Genomic DNA, 24641 nt, shown 5'->3' on the forward strand with positions numbered 1-24641 from the left:
TAGGAAGGGCGGAAGTGCGCGGCGTGGAGGAAGTGGCTGCAGTGAGGGCGGAAAGCGGAGTGGCGGGATCCGAGGCGAGGTTCTGTGCACGCCGGACTGTGGCCCTGTCGGGCTGTGGTCATGGAACTCAGCGCCGACTACCTCCGCGAGAAGCTGCGGCAGGACCTGGAAGCAGAGCATGTGGTGAGTGCGATGCTGGGAGGTCTCGGGCGGCGGGGAAGGGATCCCGGGCGTGTCCCCCATCGTCTGGGTCTTCTGCGGGCTAGGAGGTGGAGGACACGACTCAGAACCGTTGCGCGACCAGCTTCCGAGTCCTGGTGGTGTCGGCTAAATTCGAGGGAAAGCCACTGCTTCAGAGACACCGGTGAGCCCCTGGAACCAGCCTCTCGCCCAGCGATGCCTCGGGCTCGGGATGGCAGCCCCAGCATCCGCCCGCCCGGCGGGGACCAACTCACTCCCAAAGCCCTGAGATGTGACTCATAGCCCCAAGGGTGCTCCTGTGTTTGTGGTTGGATTTCGGTCCTCTCCTCGAATCCCCACTTCCTGGAGATGTCTCTGATCTCCTTGGTCGCGCTAGCTTCGGAGCCCACCACCCAAGCCGAGGCCGCTCATTTTCCATTCCTTTCTCTCGCTCCAGGCTGGTGAACGAGTGCTTAGCCGAAGAGCTCCCTCATATCCATGCCTTTGAGCAGAAAACTCTAACCCCAGAGCAGTGGACCCGACAGCGGCGGGAATGAGGGACCCAGACCAGAACAGGCATTAAATTTTAAACCTGGTCCAGCTGGTTTCAGTGTGCTGTTTGAAGATTCTGAGGCTGCGTCAAGGACATGGCTTTTCCCTGACTCCTCCAGCCATTATTTTGGCAAATTTGGATGGATTTCTTTCCTGAGCCCTCTAGGTCCCAACTTAAACCGATGAAAATTCTGTACTTAAAGTCTCTGCCAAGGCTGCCTTGTAAACTTTCACTGTCTCTCCCTGTGGTCTCTACTGTCACCAAGATCAGTCCTCAAAAAGCAGGGTGTTTCTGTTCTGCCAGCCCCTCGGGACCAGAAACCCTGAGCATTTTCCCACATTCCCTTTCTCCAGGTTCCTAGAGGTAGCAGAGACAAGATACAGAATTTCTGTCAGGTTGTCAGTCGCTTCACAGTCACGCACTCAGGAGTGGGTAGGAGCAGTCTGACGTTCACACTAATGTTCCGGCCAGCTCCTCTACAACTACTTCTCCACTGTGGATCTTTGGTTTGGTTTTGTCTTTTAGACAGGGTCCCACAGTTTTCTAGGCTTAGCCTTCTGTGCAGCTATGGCTACAGATGGCCAGCACCATGCTCAGTCCTTCCCATATTGTCAAGGCTTGTTCCTACCACTCAGTTTCCTCTCCCTCCACCTTCTGTTGCTTCCATCAAGGAGATGGTCAAGCTGGTGTCATAGTAGTTGGTGCTCATGCCTTCTCCGCCCCCAGCATAATTTTCTGAACATTTTCAGTTCCTCTCACAAAAAGAGGACAGGAAAGATGCAGAGAGTAGCCTATCCTGTATCCCCAGAGGACTGACCCCTTCACTCCCCAGTGATGGCCTTCCTCCTGTTAGAGGAGAATGGACTTGCCCAGGACCACATGCCCTGTCAGGGTGAAACACGAGTGGGCAGGCAGGCCTGCTTGTGTGCCATTCTCTATATCCAGATAACTCCATGGTGTGCTGAAGGGGAAAGGGCTAGGGGTGGGGTCCTGGGTGTTTTCTTCCTTGTATGAATTCAGCCATGGTACCCTTTAGGACCGATCTTTGTCATCCCAGCTCTAGTCTCGCACCAGTTGGGCACCAGAAGCTGCCCTCACATTGAGAATACTTCAAACAGCATGCATTCAGATAGCTTGCTGTCAGTGCTTGCCTAGCATCCATGAAGCCCCAGGTTCAGGCTTCAGTACCACATCAACCAAGCGTTATGAGGCACACCTAGATAGCATTTGAGAGGTAGAGACAGAGGTATCAGGTGTTCAAGACCATCCTGGGCTGTGTGAAATGGTAACAATACACAAAAACAAACACCTTACTCCTACAGATAGGGTTTAAGAGATCTGTTTCTTCCTGTCTTCCTCAGAGGCCAGATCCTCTGAAACCCACAGGCAATTCTCTGAGGCAGGAGAATGCTGTGAAGGGGGTTGGGGGAGGGATTGGACTTAGCCCCTGGTTCCGAAACTGCCCTTCAGCCAGCCATTACCCTGCTCCATGTTTCAGTCCAGGGTCAGACTGTTTCCTTATTTCTGTTTGTCCTTATGGGGCGTAGTCTGTTTTGTCAAGTTTTTTTTTCCCCTTAGTTTGTGTTGTTTATTTTTGATACAGGAACTCTCTGTAGCCTTGACTGCCCTGGAACTCAGAGATCTGCCTGCCTCTGCTTCCAGAGTGCTGAGACTAAAGGCACTATGGGTGTTGGTTTCTGAACTGTGGTCTGCTGGAAGGACAGCAAGTCCTTCTTAACTGCTGGGCTGTCTCCAGCCCTACATTTATTTTTTTCTTGTATGTGTGAGTGTATTTGCATGCAGGTGTATACATACATGCCTGTACGTGGAGGCCAGAAGAGGCCATCAGTGTCTATCTTCTGTCATATTCTACTTATTCCTTTGAAGCAGGCTCCCTCTCTGAACCGATGCTTGCATCTTTAGGCTGGAAGACAGCCAGCCCCTGCAATCCTGTTTTATATGCATCAGACCTTGGGTTACAGGTGTTGCAGCTTACCCAGCTTGTAACGTGGGTGCTGGGATCTGAGTTCTAATCCCTATGACTGCAAGGGAAACACTAAACCACTAAGTCATCCCTCCAGCCTCCTGTTTTTGGCTATTGTTGACTTTATTACAATTGTTTTTGAGACAGGGTCTCTATTCTAGGCTGGCTTTGAACTTACGATCCTCCTGCCATTGCCTCCCCAGTGCTGAGATTACAGGTGTGGGGTACCACACTCAGTTTATGCGGTGCTAGGGATCAAACCCAGGGCCTGGTGCATGCTGCCAGCCAAGCCACATCCCAAGCCCCATCTGGTTTGGTTTTGTGTTTTGTTTGAGGCAATATCTCACTTTATACCCATTGAGTTTCTGGCCTGAACCCCATAGCAATCCTCAGTATCCCAAGTGCTTGGATTACAGGTGTGAGTGGTGTCTGCTCAGAAGCCTTGTTATTTTTTTTTTTTCTTTGAGACTGTAGCTTGAGAAATGTTAGCATGTGCTTGTTGGTTTCCTGACAAGCAACAGTGTCAGTATGGTTGTATGCAAGTTGTGCTGGAGATGACCAGGAAATACTAATTTGGGGTCATGGCTAGGGGCATAGCCAGAGTGATAGAGAACTTAGAGAGGTAGCATATTGACGGCTTTGGTCCAGCACTATCAAAATATGAAAAGTTTTGGGGTGACTGTGGACATTTTGGGGGCCCTAAGATAGGGATTTGGATGACTCAGACCTCCCACTCTGAGGTGGAGCTAGGGAATAGAGAACAGTGGCCAGCTCCATCACTGCAGGTATCCTACCAGGCAAGGCCTGTTTCTCTGCTATAGTGTGCATGTGAAGTGACCCACAACCCGAATGGGGACAGTGCGTTCAGAGAATTCTCAAGGAGAAGCCTTGGGGCTCGCCAGTTCACCAGAGTCAGAGAGCTACCAGAAAATAAAGCCGTTTTATTATTTTCGTCTTATTCACCATATGGCCTGAGGGTTGGGGTGGGAGCAGAGGGAATGGCTGGCCCCAGATGAAGCCTCTGGGGTCTTCTACTTGGCCTGAACAGTCTCCTCCAGCCTGTCCAGGCGCTCCTGCAGCTTTTGCACTATGGCGTTCAGATTCCTCACATCCTCCTCCAGCCGTGACACAGTGTCCTAGGAGACCCAGCCCTGCATCAGGCCCAGCTTTTCTGTTGCTTCCCTTCCTCTGACATCAGCTAACCTTTCCAAAGAGCCATGAGGCTTGGGCCCTTCTTTCCCAGTGAAAGCCACCTGGATCACTGCATGCCCAGATCACTGCAGCCAGGATCACTGCATGCCTGGATCACTGCATGCCGATAAGCTCACAACGTGGTTCCTAAAGCCTCAGCTCACCCACTCCTTGCCCTCCAAGAATCTCCCGGCATTGGGAGCTCGGGCATCTCTTAACACTGGAGTCTTGCCCTGTGAGCACATTTGTGCAGCCTTTGCCCTAGCCCGGCTTCCTGTGTTGCTCCCCCAGCTCCCCACCCGCCTTACCGAGCTAAGAGTGCTACTGGGCTCCGGTGTAGCTCTTCTGCGAGCACTGTCCAGGCCCCTGTTGACTCTCAGCTCCCTGCTCTTTGGGGGCACATAGCCATCCTTGAGAGAAATGAGGAGGGGGCCAGCATCCCGACCACCCAGCCACTCCTCAGCAGTGAGGGCAGGGTCAGGTCCTGCAGTGGGTGGATACAGGTCCTCCTGGAACAGGTCCGACTGTGGGCAAGGCAAAAGCTGGTCATGAGAGTGTTTATGTTCCTGCCCCACCCTATAAGCCCCCATGATCATTTCCTGTCCCAGCACCCTGGGAGGAGCATCAGAGTATCACCTTTCTAGGCACTGTCATGGCAATGGGCTCACATTTCCGCTCATGAAGTTTATAGAATCTGTGGAAACAAATGAGTGGTGTTACACAGCATGGCTGGTTGGGTGCTGAGGGTCTGGTTAGGATTAGGGGTCAGTCACCTGGCAATCTCACACTTATTCACTTCCAGGCCACGTTTGGGCATGTAGCCCATACCACGTTGAGACTCCTTGGAACTGAACATGGAAAGATAATGCAGGAACGGCGCCTCAGAAGTGATCTCAAAATACCGGATAGAGCTGTCACCCTGTAGGGTGTGGGCAACAGAGTCAGTCCCAGTACAGGGCACCCGACTTGTGTTCACCAAGCCACCTTCCCACTTCCCTTGCCCCCAGCCCCTCCTGACTGAGTCACCTTGCCACAGAGGTAGACAATGTTGGTATCAGGGTCAAAAAAAGGTAGCAGGACTCCGCTGCTTGTGTCCAGCTCCTGCAAGGACAGTGGCTCCTCCAGGTGCTTCTGTAGAGAGAGGTGGTGACAGCAACAGGCTGAGTCATGTCAAGTCCTCACTGGACAATAGGAAGGCAACGGGCCTTAGACTAAGCATGGAAACTCCCCACCTCAGGTAAACTGAGGCCATGGTCATGTGGTAGGCCAAGCCTCTTCTAGCCTTGATTCCCAGCCTGCGGGGCCCTGTGTCTCAGCACTCACTGTGTCCCACAGCGCCACCTGCCGCTCACTCATGCGACTGAAACCGGTGGTTAGAATCTTCCCTTCTGACACAAACACAGCATGCACTGGCCGAGTTCCCTCATGGGGGCGTTCCTTTTCCTGAGAGGAAAGGAAGGTGGTAGGTCAGCTTCTCACAGCCTCACCAAAAGACTAGACCCCAGGTGGGCGCAGGAAGAGCAACATCCAAGGGCCAAGGTTTAGGTTTCACGGCAACTCACAGCCACCACAGTGCCTTTGCGAGGCTCGATGACACGAACACGCTTGTCACGGCAGGAGGTACAGATGAGAGCACCGTCCCGGCTCCAGTCCACGCTGTAGATTGTGTCCGGGTGCACATCCGGGCCCAGCGTCAGCACGGCTGCCCCGGTGCCCACATCCCACACCAGGATCACATTATCACAACCTGTACAATTGTCCAACGTTGAACCATGAGCCTTTGTCCTCTGTCAGGTCTCCTAGCCCTCCCCTCCGCACCCTGTGGCACCTGCACTGAGCAGTACATTCTGGGCTGTGGGGTGCCAGGCCACGATGCCAACCCGCTTGGTGTGGCCCTCTAAGGTGACGACAGGCTCCCGTAAGGGCAGCACCAGGCCCCCATCTGGGATCTCCCACACCTGTAGAAAGAGGCAAGTGAGTCTCTGGGGCTTCAAACACCAGGTTCTTCCTGGAGACCCTTTCAAACCCACATTCATGCCAAGACTTACCATAACTGTGCAGTCCTCAGAGCCACTGGCAATGACATTGTCATTGTGTGGGCACCAGGCGATGTCGAGTACAGGGGCAGTGTGGCCGCAGACCAGGGGCACATTCTTGTCTACTCGTCCAGTCTGGAGGGTACAACAGGGCGTCTAAAGGAGGTGATTTGACCTCCAAACCCAATCCAACCACCCCATTCTCCTGGAAAGGGACGTAGAGGAAGGCTGTGGGGTCCCTGGGAGCACTGGGGTGGGGAGAACTTGGCTTTGTCCTAATCCTAGGAAGGCTAGCACCAAATTGCATGAGACTCTGGCCAAGACCCTGGCCCTCTATCTCAGTGTCATCTGTGAGTACCATGGACCCAGGGTGAGCATAGGGTTGGGGTCCCCAAGAGGAGAGTGTGAGAAAGGGGCTATAGAATGTGTCCTATAGATAGGGCCTAGAGGTCTGTCTGTCCTGATGCCTCTAGACAGCAGCAGATGTTTGGAAATGGCTTCTTCCGAGGGCCAGCTTCCTGTGTGAGGACCTCTGCAGGGTGCAGGCCCAGCTTCAACCCGACAACCACTTCCTCTTCTCTTCTGCTTCCATCGGCCCTTTTAAGGTAACAACTTGGGGCCTATCTCCCCTTCCTGTTCCATCCCCTGAAGAGTCCAAAAGTGAACTGGGGCTGAAGAGCAGGAGGCTCAGAGTGGGGGAAAAGGTTTTGCCTCATCTCCACCTGTGAGCCAGGGCTTACACTCGAGGAGTCCCCAAAGTCCTCACCAGACCTGGAAGTCCTCACTCCCAAGAACACTAGAGCGAGCAGACTTATCCTGAGTAGAAAACCCCAAGCCAAGACTTGGGAGACCTGTCCCCTTTGTTTTGTCCCCAGAGAGCTTAAGTAGTAAATGACCCTGTCCCGTTTTACAGATATCAACAGAGAACCCCAGGAAAGCTGGGTCACAGTCACCTACTCAGGACCCTACAGTCTCAGTGGACAGCAGAATCCTCCTCAGGAGCACTGCTATTCCAGAAGCTCACCTTGCCTATGGGTAGCACCAGGAAGGCCCCTCCCCCACTGGCCTCACAGATCAGAGCCATGAATTTGGGGTTGACAGCACAGAAGCCACTGTCCCAAGTGGTTTGTGAGACGCGCACATCCTCATAGCACTGGTCCGCCTTGGCTGGCTGTCCAAACACGTGGCGGAATTTGCTGGAGCGAACCACCTGCCGGCTCATCCTGAAGGACACAGATCGGAAACTTTTCTTTGGGTCAGTTCCAGCCGTACATTGTCATCCCCAGAGCAACCCTTGGCCTGAGTTTGAGGGTTCCAGCATCATGTCTGAGGCACCCTGACAAACTACTCTCCACGACTGACAGCTTGCTTATCTCCCTGCTTACCCTCCCTAGTTTTTCTTCTGTCAAACTCCCAGGCACTTCAAGCCACACCCTCAATCCTGCACCATCAGCCCCTAACAGCCTGATATGGTGTGGTTCCAAGGGTCTGGTTCTTGACTGAGACACAGTGCCTCCTTCCCAGTGGTCCAGACACCCTGGAGGTGGGTTCCCTCCTATTGAGCTCTTCCAGGTCCTGCGTCCCTCACACCCACACAGAGCTTCCTAAAGGCGGGGCAGGGCTTCTCCCTGGCCTTCCAGCTCAGGGATGGCACACAGAGGGATGTACACCAGCCTGCCTAGGAAGGGATGCGGTAGCAGGATGGCCTCCCCAGGTTTCTGGCTACAAGCAGCAGCAATGGCTTGGGTCCCAGCATCTCCCCAGTCCTCTGCTCCTAACCTCTGCTCAGAAAAAGCAGATGTTCTGAGCCGTCACTGCTTCCATTAAGCTACACTCAGGAGAGGCCCACGCTGACTTCCCTGAGGTCCGCTAAGATGGTTACCCACTGTGGCTAGGTAGCCAGCCAGCGAAGCCCAGGGGCTACCTCTATCCTTGTGTTCCAGAGCTCCATCCTTGTGCCCAATCCCTCCACCTTCCTGCTCAGTGAAGGAACCTCGGCTGCTCTGTGAAATGCATCCCGCCTTGAGCCTCTCTCTGCCCACCTCCCCAGCCTCACCCATATGCTCTGCCTTAATGGGGAGCCCCTTCTTGCTGAGACTCCAGTCCTTGAGCACCCTGGTATCCCCAAGGAAGCTCTTAGATCTATGAAAAAAAGCAGGTAAAGTGCCTGAGTGAAGTCTTCAAGATAAGAAGGGGACATAAGCCTCCAGTGAGCAGTCTGGATTTGGGAGAAGGAAAGCCCAATCCAGAGGTAGGGGTGGAAGATGTGCCCCACCCGGCCTCCTCCCCCACCCAGGTACCAAGCCCGGAAACCACGGAAAGGGGAACTTAGTCTTGTTTTGCACTCAACCCCTTCCTGTCTCAAAGCTCAGTGCAGCTACTTGGCTCACCCCACCCTGTTCCCCCCTCCCCCAGAAGCTCCCTCTCGGGAGCATAGGTTCTGAGCCCAGCTACAACCGCTCCCAGGAGCCCACCTCCATCTTGGTCACGATGGTCCTTCGCCCTCACCTTGGAGCACTCTGGGATCTACTTGCCCCTTCGCACTCGCACCTAGTCCTCAGTCTTCCTGGCAGGGCTCACGAACCGCTCTCCGTCCCCAGCCTGGTGGCCCTGACAGCTCGCCCGCCCCCGCAGTCCCGCAGTCCCACAGTCCTGCCCCCACACTGGCGCTGGCCCCACAGGTGGCCCATGGCAGCGTTGCCCGGCCCTTGTGACCAGCCCTCCCCCAGCACCCAGCCTCACCTGCCGCGGAGAGCTGAGCGTGACCCCTCCCAAGTAGAGGAGGAAGGAAAGAAGGATGGAGGAGCCGCAGGCTGGCCGCCGAGGATGCTCTGTCAAGACAATGAATGAGCAGCGGCTGTGCGCCGGCCTCCTCCGGGTGGCAGCGCCCCTTTGGGCGGAGCTCATGGAGGCCCGGCCCTTCGCTCCTGGGCGGCAAGGCTGGGACCAGCTCCCGGTACTGTCAGCTCCAACCCCCGAACAGATGCTGACGCGAATCAACTCTTCTTTTAATGTCAAAACGCAAAAATATCCCATTCCTTCATCCCTCCCCCCCGCCGCCCGCAGCCTCCTCGAGGTCCTTTCCCTGGCACCGGAGAAAGCTCCAAAAGGGCTGCAATCAGCTTGAGAACCTTCTCTGCGACAGGAGGGACCTCTCTTGTCGTTGCCCCAGATGGATTTCTGGGAGGTCTTGGGGGGTCATTTGTCCTTTCTAGGGCTTCAGGGCTTCACCGGGGACACCTTTGCCCTCTGCTTCACGGGGTTGAGGCCCGGAAGAAGTAAATAACTGGGCATTAGGGAACACCTGTTTTGTGCTGGGGCTGAGGAGGCAAGCAAGTAGTGCTCCCGCCTCTAGAGAGCTGTGAGAAAAGGGAGCCGGTCTGCCACAGTTTAAAGGCCACTGAGTACACACAGAAGTCTGATATCACACGCAGGAGGGCTATGGTCCATTCCTGTCCCTTAGGGGGTGGTGAGTTGTCACGTTTAGCAAGGGCAGGGCAAGAAAGGCCTTGGCTAGAACCACTGTTGTGACTCTTGGCTGTCACTCATTTGAGTGACCTCGGGCAGGCTAATTGAATCTCAGCCCCAATTTCTCCTCTGTAACAGTCTTACCTGCCTCAATATGGAGACCATTACTCCAAGGATAGCTGGGTGCACATCCACGGCGTGGCAGGTGCTACTCAGTGTTGGGCCTTACAGCCAGATATGGTGACCTATACCTGTAAAGCCATTACTGGGGAGGCAGAGGCAGAAGGATCACAGTGAACCCAAGGCCAGCCTGGTCCACATGTAAGTTCCAGGCCAGGGCTACATAGTGAGACCCTGTTTCCAAAACCCAAAAGATGTTGGCTCTTTTCATTGTTGTCATGTACCGAAGCTTTGGGCTATCCTGGGAGGAAGAGGAAACAGCAGCTATGGCTTTGGAGAAGGGCAGGGGGCTGAGGCCCAGTGTCAGCAAAGCCTAAGGACACAGGTGTGCTGATAGTCATCTGTAGTTTGAGTTCTCAGGAAGCTGAGGCAGGAGGCCAGCCTGGGCTACATAGCAAGACATCGTTAGAAGAAACTGTTCTTCAAGGTAGAAGTAGTTTGAAAGAACAGAAGGAGCCTGGCTCCAGTTGTACTGATTATCTGTGTGATCTCGGCCCAGAGGCCCCGCCTCTCTGAACCTCAGTTTCCGTAGGAGAGGAGCCAGTGAAGGAGTCCCGCCCACCTCACGGCTAACAAGGCTCAAAGGAAGGTGTGGCCTGAAGGGGTCTGCGGTTACTCGGTACAGAGTTGGATTGTGCCTGAGGCTCTGTGACTGTGGCCAGGGACTCTATAGTCTCCAGCTAAAGTGATACCAGCAGTGGGGCAGAGAATGGAGCTCAGCGGGCAGAAGCTTACATACCATGCATAAAGGCATGCGCTCCAACTTCACATGGCTAGAGAGATGGCTCAGTGGTTAAGAGCACTCGCTGTTCTTGCAACAACCAGGGTTCCCAGCACTCACATGGTGGCTTGCCACCATCTGTAGGCATGCATGTAAAACATCACACGGATTGCCTTAGTTACTGTTCTATTGCTGTGAAGAGACACCAGGGCAAGTCTTACAGAAGAAAGAATTCAACTAGGAGCTTGCTTATGGTTTTCGAGGGTGAGCCCATGATCATCATGGTGGGAAGCAGAAATGCATGGTTCTGGAACAGTAGCTGAGAGCTTTACATTCTGATACACAATCAGGCAGAGAGAGGGAGAGAGAGAGAGAGAGAGAGAGAGAGAGAGAGAGAGAGAGAGAGAGAGAGAGAGAGAGAGACTAGACTTGGTGTGGACTTTTGAAACATTGAAGCCCACTCTCAGTGACAATGTGTCTGTATCTATTCCCACAAGACCACACATTAATCCCAAGCAACTCACCAACTGGGAACCAAGCAGTCAAACATATGAGCCTCTGGAGGCCATCCTCATTCAAACCATCACAGACAAAATAAAACTTAAAAAATCTAAACCATGAGGTGGTAGCACATGCCTTTAATCCTAGCTCTTGGGAGGTGGAGGCAGGCAGATCTCTTATTGTGAGGCCAGCCTGGTCTACAGAGTGAGTTCCAAGAGCTACACAGAGAAACTCTGTCTCAGTAAAATAACAGTTAAAAATCTAAAAACAAAATCAGGTAAGATGGTGATTGCCCATAATCTCAATACTTGGACAGAAGAGGTGGGAGGCTCAGAAATTCAAGATCATTCTTAGCTACATTCAAGAGTTCAAGGCTAGTTTGTGTTATGAAAACCTGCCTCAACCCTCTCCTGCAAACAATAATAGCTAGTGTTTATTGTGCAGCTACTGTACACCAGACTGTTCTAAACATTATAGAATTACATGCTCACTGGGTGTGCTGGTACATATTTGCAATCCCAGTACTCTGGAGGCTGAGGCAGGTCAGCAGACTGGGCTACACAACAAGACCCTATCTCAAACACAAGCAAACAAAAAGTACTATATTCATTTAATCCTAAAAACCTTCCACCCTGAGGTTGGCTGCTACTTGGTGGTACTCTCCCTTTGGCAGGAAGTACATAGACATACACCACTTTCAGCCCTGGAGGGCCTAGTACTCACACTCAGAGAACTTGGTGAAACCCATGCTTTCCGGGGCAGTGGGCCTTTCAGGCTATCGAGAAAGCTAAGTAGTCACACGCTGCCCTTAGATGCCAGGCACGGTCTGCAGTGTGGGAAGGGGAAGATAGCATAAAGACAGGAAGCCGTTGTAGAGGACAGACACAGAACCAGTGGGAGGGAGTTTGTCAAAGCAGATGTCTACAGAACACAAGAATGAGTGTTAGCTCATGACTGGTGGGCACAGCTTCTCACCAATATGTTTGTGTGTGTGTGCACATGTGTGTGTGTGTGTGCACGTGTACAAGTGTGTATACATGTGTTGGAGACCAAACTCAGGGCCTCAAGAATGCCAGGCAAGCATTCTGCACTAGGATATCCCCTGAGTCCTCATCTGTGACATCACCTTGGTTTTCTTTCAGGGATTTAACATTCCATCAGACCATCTGGGATTCAGCTTGCAGCCATGCTTCTCCATCTAATGAAGCCCCTATCCCTGGCTTAGCTGTGGGACAATCACTGATTAGATCTGTCCTGTGAGAAAGAGTCACATCTTGGAGCTGTGTGAGGTGGGAAAGCCCTCTTTGCACTGAATATGTGAACACAACCCTAAGAGAGATCATCTTGTCACCATGAAGGAAAAAACTACTCAGAATAGCCCATGTAGAGAACTGGAGAGGCAAGATACAAAGACAGATTCTGTGCATCATTGGAGGGTCTGGATCAAGCTGTGTCAGAATCACTCAATCTTTCTGTAGAGTGATATATAAGTTAGCATGCCCTCCCCCCACACACACACATCTAAACTAGTAAGTTTGAGTTCCAACTGGTCTCGATTCCCTGGAGGGAGACACAGAGACCCACGCAGCCAAATGTGCACAGTAAAGACAGACAGAAATATCGGGAGTCCAAAGTCCTGCAAGAGGTTCTCAAGGCTTCCTCTAGTCTGTCTGCCTCTAAAGAGGTTGTAGAACATGACAATGATCAATGATCTGGAGAGGCCCCGCTGCTATTTCCTGTGGCTCCTCGCCAAGTGACGTTGACTTGTCTACAAAGTACATAACTTGCTAGTTTTGTGTAGTAGGAAGACAAAAGCAGGGCATTACACATCTATGTGGGCTCTCGTGTCATCTCTCCTTCATGTGAAACAAACCTGCCTGACAACAGAAGCACTAGAGAGAACAGTAGAGGCACAGAAGAGAACAAGACACACCCAAGGAGTATATTCCAGACCCACTCTGGGGCTAGGCTATCTGTGAAGGGGGCAGGATATCCTTGAAGTAAAGTCATCCCACTTGTGTGAAACATCAAATTATCTGCCTCAGTTACTGTTCTTTTTTTTTTTTTTTTTTTTTTTTTTTTTTTTTTTTTTTGGTTTTTTGAAACAGGGTTTCTCTGTGTAGGCCTGGCTTCCTAGAACTCTCTCTGTAGACCAGGCTGGCCTTGAAGTCAGAAATCTGCCTGCCTCTGCCTCCCAAGTGCTGAGATTAAAGGCGTGTGCCACCACTGCCTGGCCTCAGTTACTGTTCTATTGCTGTGATAAGACACCACAGCCAAGGCAACGTACAAAAGAAAGTGTTTAATTGGGCTTACAGTTTCAGAGGGTTAGAGTCCATGGTTGCAAAGCAAAGGCAGGGCAGCAGAAACAACCCACATCTTTGTACCCAGCTGAGCAAGAGGGCACTGGAAGTGCAGGAAGGCCTTAAAATCTCAAAAGCTGTTCCTAGTGTCATACCCCTTAATCTTTCCCAAAAAGACCCATCAATTGGAAACCAAGAATTCGGACCTATGAGCCTATGGGGTTTATTCTCACCCAAACCACCATAAAGAGTTAGGATAACAATTAAAATTGGAGTTAAAAAAACTGTGTTCTGGGCTGAAGAGGTGACCCAGTGGTTAAGAGCACTTGCTGCTTTTGCATAGGACCCAGGTTTAATTCTCAGTACCCACATAGCGGCTCATAACTGTCTTTAACTCCAATTCCAAGCCAGGCTTGGTAGAGCATTCCTTTAATCCTAGCACTTGAGAGACAGATGTAGGCAGGTCTCTGTGAATTCGAGGCCAGCCTGCTCTGCATAGTGAGTTCTAGGACAGCCATGGCTACATAAAGGGATCTAGACAAAACAAAACAAAAGAGGAAACTCCAGTTCCCGGGGACCCAACTCTGTCTTTTGGCCTCCATAGACACTGCACACATGTAGCTCACAGACATATGTGCAGGCAAAACACCCACGTGCATAAAATAAAAATAAATAAAATTATAAAAAGAGCTTGTGTTTGCTTCAGCCAGGGTTACCAAGGAAATGCAATAATATCTAGCAAACTGCTGCCATTGACACAACCCTTCTTTGTGAATTTATTGTTACTCAATAAATTCTGACATTGTGGGAAGACACAGACCTCATCCTCCATCCTCTCCCGTTTTTTCTTTTTGTGACAGTATCTCACCATATAACTCTGGTTGGACTGGAATTCATTATATAGACCAGGCTGGCCTCAAACTTACAAAGATCTGCCTACCTACCTCTAACTCCCAAGTAAAGGTAAACACCACCATGCCCAGCCTATCTATGTTCCTGTGCTCATTCTAATTTTTTTTAAATATGCCTTGAGATGGCTCAGTGGGCAAAGACACTTGACTGCCTAGTCTGACCATCTTAGTGTGGTCCCTGGAACCCACATGGTGGAAAGATAGAACTGATTACTAATAAGTTCTCCTGTAACCTCTCTACACACAGTGTGGCACATATGAACATATACATATGCACACACATACACACACACACACAGACACACGCACACACAGATATGCACACACATACACACATGCACACACACGCACACATGCACGCACACACAGGCACACACAGACATGCACACACACACATACACATGCACGCACACACACATACACATTCGCATACATGCACACACAGAGAGAAAGACGGGGGTGGGGGTGGGGAGACCACTTAAAAGAATGTAACTCGAGTGTAAAGCAGTTGCCTAAACATATGCAGGCCCCAGGTTTCATCCCTAGAACCACAAGAAAGACAAACAAGTTACGAAACAGGCTAGGTGCAGCGGTGCACACCCAGAACCCCAGCACTGAGGGACAGACGCAACAGGAGAATTCAAGGCCAGCCTGCACTACATAGGAAGGACCTGTCAAAAGAAAACAAGGAAGGAAGTGAGAGGGAGAGGGAGAGGGAGAGGGAGAGGGAGAGGGAGAGGGAGAGGGAGAGGGAGAGGGAGAGGGAGAGGGAGAGGGAGAGGGAGAGGGAGAGGGAGAGGGAGAGGGAGAGGGAGAGGGAGAGGGAGAGGGAGAGGGAGAGAGAGAGGAAAGAAAGAGAGGAAGTAAGGCACAGTAAGTGTCTGGCGTATCAGGAGAAGCTGCAGCCCCAAACCACTTCCCATCCCCTCAACCTGCCTGCTCACACTCAAGTTTTGTGACTGGCTAGTTTCTGCTTGGCCTTTACTTCCTCATCAGCCCCTTTCTCTCTGCTTGAGGCTTCTGCCTCTGCTGCGACACACAGACACGGCCTGGACAAGGCCAACGGTCGTCCTGCTTCTTTTTGACTATCTAATATTATAACCTATTTAAAATCATTTTTGTTCCAATTTTACTTTAGGTGTTGATAGTAAAGTTTTGTAGACTTTATAAACAACAGACATTCTTATTCTTTTCTACATTTTGTTTTATTTGGAACTTCCTATGTGTCTAAATCTTTATCTAAAGTTGAGAATAAATTATCTGTAAATTAAAAAAAAAAAAAAAACAGAAAATAAGAAACATTGTAGCCAGTCTTTCACTACTTGATGGGTTCTCTCTTCTACCCTTCTCTAACCCTTTTCTTCCACTTTTTCAACCCCCAAACACAGATAAGAGAGATAAAAGGTTAGAGAGCAAAGGAAGAGATCCCAGAATAAAGTCAGGGGCCAGAAAGGCAGTGGTGTTAGACTACTTCCTTCTGATAAGAGATGTTGAGTTCCTTAGGTCAAGGTTGATCTTTGCTGTCAGGATAAATAATTATTTCCTCCGCCTGCTCCTCCTCCTCCTTCTCTTTTGTGCACAACTACTTAACAAACTATGACCAACAATAATCAACAACCCACCCTGCCTCTTGGGGACCTAGCATGTATATACCCTCTGAGAAGTCCCCATAATTCCAAATGTTACACAATCGTAGAAACTCTCTGCAGCTGGCAAAACCATGCCTCTTCTAGAGCATGAGGCAAATCACAGTCAGCTGCCATGAAGGAGCCCCATACCTCACACCTGGGATTAAAACAAAAACAAACTTACATTTCTGTGTTTTTCACAGAAACTAAAATTCCAAAATTCTCACTACAAAGCATTTCTTTTTCTCTGTGGTTCATGGGACAAAACTCAGGACCCGTGAATGCTGGGCAGGTGTCCACGGAGCCATGCCTCCAGCTTCTCCAGTGTCTTTCTTCACTTGATACCACATGCCAAGCCTTCTAGTCTTTCTTGTGGTACACCAGCATCCCATACTATTTCATACCTACCTGTAGCCTAGATTACCACCTCAAGTTGGCAATCTGCAGTCTGTGTCTATGACTCAAACCCCTTGCCCCTGGCCCTGTGGGTCCAACTTGTATGTCCTAGTAGTACCTCAGGGTGCTGCCACCTTGGGAAGAAGGAATTCTTGACCTGAACTCTTTCCCTTTCTCTCCATCTCTACAGAGGCTACCTGATTGAGTTCCTATTCCATTAGGCCCCTGACCAATCTGTTAGCCATTACCTTCTGAGCCCGTTATGCATTTCCTTCTTCTAGAGCCCATTTATAACATTGCTAGAACTGCTTCCTAAGAGGGAAATCTAATTAACAGCCATGTTTAGTTGTTTTTTCCTTTTTTGTTTTCAGATAGTCTCTATACCTAGAGCTATCAAATTCATGGTCCCCCTGCCTCAGCCTCCCAAGTTCTCCCAGTTCTCCCATGTGCTAGCATGCCCGATTTCTCACTTAGCCTACATTGGGAATCTCCATCATGCTAGTAAGTTGTGCTGTGCTCCTGCTTTGGACATAATATTTTCACAATTTATTCATGCTTTTTGTATTTGAAGTACTCTTCAAAGACATCCCAGGCCTGAATTTTTCCCCTACAGCTCTTAACCACTACACGAACTGCAGTCAGCCACTGTACAGGGTTCCCCCTTTCTGCCAGTTCCATGGAGCCCTGCCAGTTCTCCTGGGTTCTGCTTGTCTTCAGCCTTAATTAGGTTGACTGTTGTCCACCATAAAGGGCCACAACTTGACATTATTGGCTTATCACCATTAGATACAAGCACACATGCTGGGCACACATGCTGGGCACACATGCTGGGCTTGGCACATAAGGTTTTAGCAGCTTTATTAATTCCATCACGATTGAGAGCCTTCATGAACTCATGTGCAGCAGTTCTGATGTCCATTACACCTCCAGCAGCAATGCCTGCCTCAGTCATGGCACTGGGATGAAGTAGCAATGCCTGCCTCAGTCATGGCGCTGGGATGAGGTGGCAATGCCTGCCTCAGTCATGGCGCTGGGATGAGGTGGCAATGCCTGCCTCAGTCATGGCGCTGGGATGAAGTAGCAATGCCTGCCTCAGTCATGGCGCTGGGATGAGGTAGCAATGCCTGCCTCAGTCATGGCGCTGGGATGAGGTAGCAATGCCTGCCTCAGTCATGGCGCTGGGATGAGGTGGCAATGCCTGCCTCAGTCATGGCGCTGGGATGAGGTGTGTTGTGGGTGAAGCCACATTCTCAGTGTCACCAGGTTTCTGCCTCCTTGACTCTGCCATGTCAGGGGAAAAGTGAAAACCAAATAAATCTTGGAGAAAAAAATCTCCGAGGTTCTAGTGAAGCCCATCTTGTCTACTTTTTCCTTCTGCCGGGTGACATTTGGGAGAAGCCACAGTCATTCCCAAGGCAGTAAAGACTCAGCCCGAGGGTTTCCTCTAAGAGTTCTCCTGCTTCAGCTTTTACATGCGGAATTTCATCTGCTTAGTTGGTTTTTGTGTATGGTATAAAGTCACAACTCCAAATGTACTGTTTAATGTGCGTGTGTGTGTGTGTCTGTGTGTGTGTGTGCGTGTGCGTGTCTGTGTGTGTGCGTGTGTGTGTGTGTGTGTGTGTCTGTGTGTGTGTGTGCGTGTGTGTGTGTGTGTGTGTGTGCGTGTGTGTGCGTGTGTGCGTGTGTGCGTGTGTGTGTGCGTGTGTGCGTGTGTGCGTGTGTGTGCGTGTGTGCGTGTGTGTGTGTGTGTGTGCGTGTGTGCGTGCGTGTGTGCGTGCGTGCGTGTGCGCGTGCGTGCGTGTGCGCGTGCGCGCGTGTGCGCGTGTGCGCGTGTGCGCGTGTGCGCGTGTGCGCGCGTGTGCGCGCGTGTGCGCGTGTGTGCGTGTGTGCGTGTGTGCGTGCGTGCGTGCGTGCGTGCGTGCGTGCGCGCGTGCGTGCGTGCGCGCGTGTGTGTGTGTGCGCGTGTGTGTGTGCGTGTGTGTGTGTGCGTGCGTGTGTGTGTGCGTGCGTGTGTGTGTGCGTGTGCGTGTGTGTGTGCGTGCGTGTGCGTGTGTGTGTGTGTGTGTTGTCCACGAATATTCTAACACTATTCAAAGTTTGTTCAGCTCTCTGTTGCTTTGTATCAGCATCCTTGTCCAAAATTCACTAACTGATGAGTACTGTGGATTTCTTCCTGAACGTTCTTTTCCGGTCCACCAATCTGTGGACCTATTCTCTTTTTTTTTGTTTTTTAGATAAGTTCTTAGTAGTCCTAGTTGGCATGGAACTCACTATGTCAACCAAGCCCTGAACTCACAGATACACACTTACCCTCTGCTCATCAGGGCTGGGATCCAAGGTGTGTATGACCAAGCCTAGCTTGTGGATCCATTCTTAAGCCAGTACCACCAGGTATTGGTCTCTGTGACTTGGTAGTAGGTTTTCAAGATGAGGAGATGAGTCTGTCAACTTTATTCTTTTTCAAGATTTCTTCGACAGCCTGGGCGTGGCCGCTTACATCTGTAATCCCAGCACTCAGGAAGCAGAGGCAAAGGGACTGAAGGTTTTGAGGCCAGCCTGGGCTATAGAGGAAAGACATATCTCAAAAAAGGGGAAGAGATGGGCCTGGAGAGATGGTTCAGTGGTTAAGAGCACTGGCTGCTCTTCTAGAGGTCCTAGGTTTGTTTCCCAGCCCCTACATGATAATTCATAACTGCCTGGAACCCGAGTTCCAGAGAATATGACACCCTCTTCTGGTCTTTTAGAGCACTAGGCACACTGTTGGTGCACATACATGCATGCAGGCACTCACATAAGACATAGATACTTTTTTTTTAAGGAGAAGGAAGGAGGAGGAAGAGGAATTGGGGGAGAGATCTGCAGGACAGCACTTGACAGGCAAGTATGAGGACCTGAGTCCAGATCTCTAGAACCTATGCAAAGCTGGAGGCATAGCCTGCATCTGTAGTCTCAAAGCTGCTACCGAGCCGGGCGTGGTGGCGCACGCCTTTAATCCCAGCACTTGGGAGGCAGAGACAGGTGGATTTCTGAGTTCGAGGCCAGCCTGGTCTACAGAGTGAGGTCCAGGACAGCCAGGGCTACACAGAGAAACCCTGTCTCAAAAAACCAAAAAAAAAAAAAAAAAAAAAGCTGCTACCGAAGGGTGGGGACACAGCGAGAGAATGCTGGCATATTCTGAGAGCAACCAGAGACAGCAAAGCAGAAGGCAAAGACTGGCACCCAAGTTATCCTCTGACCTCTACACCCATGACACAACACAGAATGAGTATGCTTCCACGTGTATACACACATACATTGTACACACCAGATTTATACATTTAAAAAGAGAGTTTGGCATGGTGAACGTGTTAGTTAAACTATTAAGGCTTAGGTAACTGTTACCTGTCTAGCCTGCCAATTTGTGCTGTTACCGCTGTTAACCAGGATGTTCTGTGCTCTGGTGTTCTTGCAAACCAATAACAATAGAAGTCAGTTAAGACTCTAAATATTCTTAACAGCTGTCCAGTGTTGGTGATTCCAGTGGACTGCATCTCTGTGAAAAACACAATTTTGCCTTTTTGTAATCCTATTTGAGCAAGTTGGAGGCTTAATTAGCCTTCCAACCAACCAAATTTCTGCATTTGAGTCTTAACCATATTTAAGTGTTCCTGTGGCTTCAAAGAAGCTATTGATTCTGAAGTAGTGGGTTTTGATTGAGTTGATTTTTTTTAACAGTTTGGATCTTGATTTTGATACAAAAGTTATAGTAACAAACATTTTATTTTGTACAGACATTATTTCCACTCTGGTGGATAAGCACAATAAGGGTCATATCCCAAACTAAAAAAAAAAAAAAAAAAAAAAAAAAAAAACAACTGTTTTGTGTAGTTAGCCACAATAAGTGTGAACCCAAACCAACCACCCAGCAGCACTTCCTGCACCCATGTATGAGCTCTTAAGGTTTTTGCCTTTATAAGCTCCCCTGGGGTGGATCCCAGTATAAGAGAGACAGCTGCATCTATTTAGAATAAGACTTCCATTTCAAATAGGGGTTGAGTAACATTTAAGTTCCCAAGACCTCCCTGGGAACTGACATTCTACTTGGCAGAAAGAGACATGTATATGGGTAACTGATATTCCAGTTGACAGTTGATACGTGAATGTTAGACAAGTCCTATCCTGGATAACAAGTTAAGGCATGAATGTTAAGCAAGACATGTCCCTTGTCTCAGCTGAATCCCCCAACCAATGTGAGCAGGATACGTGTACAACAAAGACATGTTCCTAAGGAAGTCCCCGTCCCTGAATCCTGAATCATGTAACTTGGCACAGATGTTTGTGGATTTTAGGCTTAAAAGCCCTGTAGGATCTGACTCAGTGTCATAGTTCAGCTCCTGAGTCTGGACTATGGCCCTGGCTGATCAGTCAGGAGTGTATGCTCACTATCCTTGTCTGACTGAGATCGCCAGTGTTCATGAGGTTTGTGAAGTGACTCTTAGACCCCAACATTAGCTACTTACTGTTGCTGTAATAATGCACCCATGAGCAAAAGCAACTTGTAAAAGGAAGAATTTGGTTTGGGTTATGGTTCCAGAGGGATAGACTTTTCAAGGCTAGCCTGATCATCGTAGAGAATTTCAGGCCAACCAGAGCTACATAGTAACATGTCTTAAAATAAATCAAATCAAAGAAAAGAAAGAAAGAAAGAAGGTAAGGAAGAAGATAAAATAAGATTGCTGTGAGTTCAGCTAATCATTGAACTGATCATGGTGTTCCCAATGGAGGAGTTAGAGAGAAGGAGCTGAAGGAGCTGAAAGGGTTTACGGCCCCATGAGGAGAGCAACAATACCAACCAACCAGAGCTCCCAGGGTCTAAACCACCAGCCTGGGAGCACATAGGGAGGGACCCATGGCTCCAGCTGTATATTTAGGGGGGGATGGCCTTGTCAGGCATAGGTGGGAGAGGAGATCCTTGGTCCCATGAAGGCTGGATGCTGAGTGTGGGGGAATTCAAGGGTGGGGAGGTGGGAGTGGGGGGTAGGTGGGGGCACAACCTCATAGAAGCAGGAGAAGAGGGGATGGGATAGGGGGTTCCTGGGGGCGGAATGGGGTAAGGGGATAACATCTGAAATGTAAATAAAATATCAAAAAAAAATGCTGTGTTGAGTGAGATGGCTCAGTGTGTAAAGACACTTTCTATGTGAGTCTGATAACCAAGTTCAGTCCATAAAACCCTCATTGGAAGGAGAGAGATGGCTTTACAGTGGTCCAACTCCTCAAAGTTGTCTTTTGACTTTCTCCTATGCATTCCTTGCCTCTCTCTCTCTCTCTCTCTCTCTCTCTCTCTCTCTCTCAAATAGAAGTTTAAAAGTTATATGGAAATAGCTAATTTTTGTTATTTTAATAATTAATTTATTTTTTGGTTAAATATATTGTATATCTTGGACGTGGAGGCACACACCATTAATTTTGTACTGAAGAGGTAGAAGCAAGAGGATCTCTGTGTATTCAAGTCCAGCCTGATCTACATAGTGAGTTCCATGCCAGCAGGGATAAATAGTGAGACCCTGCCTAAAAAAAAATTAAAGTGTGCCAAGCAGTGGTGGAGCATGCTTTTAATCCCAGCATTCAGGAAGCAGAGGCAGGTGGAGCTTTGAGTTCAAGATCAGCCTGGGCTACAGAGCAAGTTCCAGGACAGTCAGAGCTACACAGAGAGACCCTGTATTGTAAAAAAAGGAAGAAAGGAAGAAAGGAAGAAAGGAAGAAAGAAAGAAAGAAAGAAAGAGAGGAGAGGAGAGGAGGGGAGAGGAGAGGAGAGGAGAAAAATTTAAAATGTGTGTGTAAATCAGGCAATATTGGAACATGCCTTTAATCCCAGTGCTCAGGAGGCAGGGGTAGGCAGATATATAAGTTTAAGGCCAACCTGGTCTAGAGTGAGTTCCAGGACAGCCAGGGCTACACAGAGAAAAAAGAATATTAAAATTAAAAATAAATTTAAAAATAAAAATAAAATGTGTGTGTGTGTGTGTGAGAGAGAGAGAGAGAGAGAGAGAGAGAGAGACCTTTAAAATTTTTAAACTAAGGCTTAACTGCTGTGCTGGCTGGTTTTGTGTATCAACTTTATACAAGCTGGAGTTATCATAGAGAAAGGAGTTTTTGTTGAGGAAATGCCTCCATAAGATCCAGCTGTAAGGCATTTTCTCAATTAGTGATCAAGGGTGGGAGGGCCCATTGTGGGTGGTGCGATCCCTGGGCTAGTAGTCCTGGGTTCTATAAGAAAGCAAGCTGAGCAAGCCAGGAGAAGCAAGCCAGTAAGTAACATCCCTCCATGGCCTCTGCATCAGCTCCTCTTCCTGACCACTTGAGTTACAGTCCTGACGTCCTTTGGTGATGAACAGCAACGTGGAAGTGTAAGCTGAATAAACCCTTTCCTCCCCAGCTTGCTTCTTGGTCATAATGCTTTGTGCAGGAATAGAAACTCTGACTAAGACAACTGCAAACACAGTATTACTGTAGGCAAATCTCTAGGGTGTTTTATCTTGCTTAAGTGAAATGGTATAGCCGCTGGACAGCTCCTCAAACCCTGGGAACTACCATTCTGATTTCTGTTTCTGAGTGTAACATTTTGATGCCTCACAGTGGAGCCCACAATGTTTGCATCCTGTATCTGACTACTTCAGTAGACACAATGTTTTCTTTTCTTTTTTTAAAAAAAACTTTTATTGTTTCTTTGTGAATTTTAACCATGTACCTCAATCTCTCTCATTTCCCCTTCCTCCCAACAAACCAAAAAAAAAAAAAAAAAAAAAAAAAAAAATCCTTGTGGAAGCTGTATTATGTTACAGTGTTTCCCACATACACCCTTTCATCTACACTTCTTTTCCTTGAAAATGTTCATTGCAATAACTCGTTAGTCTGGTCTGAGGCCTCTGGCTTCTGCTATTCTATCAATACTGGTATCTTACTGAGACTCCTGATATCCTGTCTCTGCCCTGTGTCTGCCCTGTGTCGTGGAGAGCCTGTAGTTTTGGATCTGTAGGACCAGCCCCTTCATGCAGCAGTTAATTGATGGGATAGATGCTGGGGTGAGCTAGTTCAAAGTCCTGAATCTAGGCCTGAGAGGTATCTGAGCCGGTCAGCCCACCCACTTTCCCCCGTTCATGCCCTTAGGGCCCACTCACTAGCAACCCTGCCCCCACACCTTACTCCCCACCCCCAACCAGGACCAGCTCTACCCTTCTGCCCAGGTGAGATGCAGGGACTGCTCTCATAAGCATTGAAGCCAGTGAGAGATGGCCAGTTTTCCCATTCTCATGACCCCAGCTCATGGCCAGTTGCCAGAGATGATGAGGGACAAGGGACAGGAAGAAGGCAGCTCTCCTTCATCCTTGCCACCACACAGCAGACAAGGGGCAGAGCCAGCTCCCCTGTGCCCACACCCTTGGACTGGCTCATAGGATCCCCAGCCCAGGGTCAACTCTACTATAGACACAGTGTTTTCAAGGTTTGCCTATATGGTAGCATACCATAAAATTCTTTTTGTAGATGAATAATTATAGTCCACTTGTATGTAAGTATCACAATTCTTTTTTGCTAGGCTCTCTCTCTCTCTCTCTCTCTCTCTCTCTCTCTCTGTGTGTGTGTGTGTGTGTGTGTGTGTGTGTGTAACACATCTGTGATGGGTCCCAATCCTTACTTTCCAGCTTGTTTGTGCCAGGGTCTCTCCTGTTCACCACCATGTGAACATACCATGCTAAATGGTTCAATGTGTATCTAGCAACTCTCCTGCCAAAACCTCCCCATCTTCTTGTAAGGGGTGCTGGGATATATAGGCTTACCCCACTGTGTCCAGTTTTACATGGATTTGGGGATCTGAACCCAGGTTGTAAGTCTCAACTGGGCAAGCAAGTAACTGTCTAGGCCGTCTCTCTAACCCCACACTTTCTTTATTCATCTGCCAATAGGTATTTAGGCTGTTTCCCTGTTTGAGCAATTATAAATAGTACTGTTTGAGAGTCTGATCTCAGTTCTGGACTCTTTGAAGCAGACGTGGTTCTATATTTACCTTTTGGAGCAACCACTACACTGCTCTCCAGAGCAGCTACACCTCTTTAAATTTTTTTATTTTGATGAGTCTTCAAAATGGCTCAGAAGGTAACAGTGCTTGTCTCTAAGCCGGATGACCCAAGTTTGATGCCTGGGTTCAACATGGAAGGAGAGTACGGACCCTCACAAGTTGTCTTCTGACCCACACACTCTAAACAAATTTCTGTGTGTGCATGGCCATGCATGAGTAGACACACTGTGGCTCATATGTAGAGGACAGAGGTCCCTATCTTTCATCTTATCTATGACAGGGTCTCTTTGCCATTGCCTGCTGCCCTGAGTATCAGACTAGATGGCTTCTGTGTTCCAGAGAATTCTGCTGTCTCCACCCCAGTCTTGCTGTAGGAGCTCTGGAATTATGGGGAATCACTACTGCACCCATGTTTACCCATGTTTGAACTTGGCTCCTCCTTCACAGGGTCAGCACATGCTTTAGTCACTGACTCTTCTATCAAGCCTACAACCGCATCCATTGCAGGCTCACCAACAAACAGTACATGAATTTGA

General features: G+C 49.4%; 2 protein-coding genes across 4 annotated transcripts; one reads left to right on the forward strand and one right to left on the reverse strand.

The window, feature by feature from the left end:
* The first annotated feature begins 38 nt into the window (after window positions 1-38).
* Bola2b (bolA family member 2B) lies at window positions 39-776 on the forward strand. Its single transcript, XM_034501759.2, has 3 exons — window positions 39-183; window positions 267-364; window positions 638-776. The coding sequence occupies exons 1-3, from the start codon at window positions 121-123 to the stop codon at window positions 735-737; spliced, it is 261 nt and encodes an 86-aa protein (XP_034357650.1). The 5' UTR covers window positions 39-120; the 3' UTR covers window positions 738-776.
* Window positions 777-3638: 2862 nt separating this feature from the next.
* Window positions 3639-8846, reverse strand: Coro1a (coronin 1A). 3 transcript variants are annotated; one of them, XM_034501773.2, is made up of 11 exons: window positions 8687-8846; window positions 6969-7167; window positions 5957-6079; window positions 5737-5866; window positions 5471-5655; window positions 5232-5351; window positions 4935-5039; window positions 4682-4827; window positions 4545-4602; window positions 4217-4432; window positions 3639-3853 (listed from the first exon to the last, which is right to left on the reverse strand). In XM_034501773.2, exons 2-11 carry the CDS (start codon window positions 7164-7166, stop codon window positions 3749-3751), a joined length of 1386 nt encoding a protein of 461 aa, XP_034357664.1. In that variant the 5' UTR covers window position 7167; window positions 8687-8846; the 3' UTR covers window positions 3639-3748. The 3 variants fall into 3 exon arrangements, with proteins under 3 accessions (XP_034357664.1, XP_034357672.1, XP_076798640.1); XM_034501781.2 differs by lacking the exon at window positions 8687-8846 and adding an exon at window positions 8453-8562; XM_076942525.1 differs by lacking the exon at window positions 8687-8846 and adding an exon at window positions 8001-8190.
* Between the last annotated feature and the right edge of the window lie 15795 nt (window positions 8847-24641).

The sequence above is a fragment of the Arvicanthis niloticus genome, chromosome 1, assembly GCF_011762505.2.
Source record: "Arvicanthis niloticus isolate mArvNil1 chromosome 1, mArvNil1.pat.X, whole genome shotgun sequence".
NCBI lineage: Eukaryota > Metazoa > Chordata > Mammalia > Rodentia > Muridae > Arvicanthis > Arvicanthis niloticus.

Bases quoted from the DNA above. Each gene is read 5' to 3' on its own strand.
- Bola2b (XM_034501759.2), top strand. From the start codon at position 121: ATGGAACTCAGCGCCGACTACCTCCGCGAGAAGCTGCGGCAGGACCTG. The intron at 184-266 runs GTGAGTGCGATG...TCTGCGGGCTAG, and splicing joins ACCTGGAAGCAGAGCATGTG to GAGGTGGAGGACACGACTCA. The intron at 365-637 runs GTGAGCCCCTGG...CTCTCGCTCCAG, and splicing joins CCACTGCTTCAGAGACACCG to GCTGGTGAACGAGTGCTTAG.
- Coro1a (XM_034501773.2), bottom strand. From the start codon at position 7,166: ATGAGCCGGCAGGTGGTTCGCTCCAGCAAATTCCGCCACGTGTTTGGA. The intron at 5,352-5,470 runs GTGAGTTGCCGT...CTTTCCTCTCAG, and splicing joins GCAAAGGCACTGTGGTGGCT to GAAAAGGAACGCCCCCATGA. The intron at 4,603-4,681 runs GTGACTGACCCC...TTGTTTCCACAG, and splicing joins AATAAGTGTGAGATTGCCAG to ATTCTATAAACTTCATGAGC.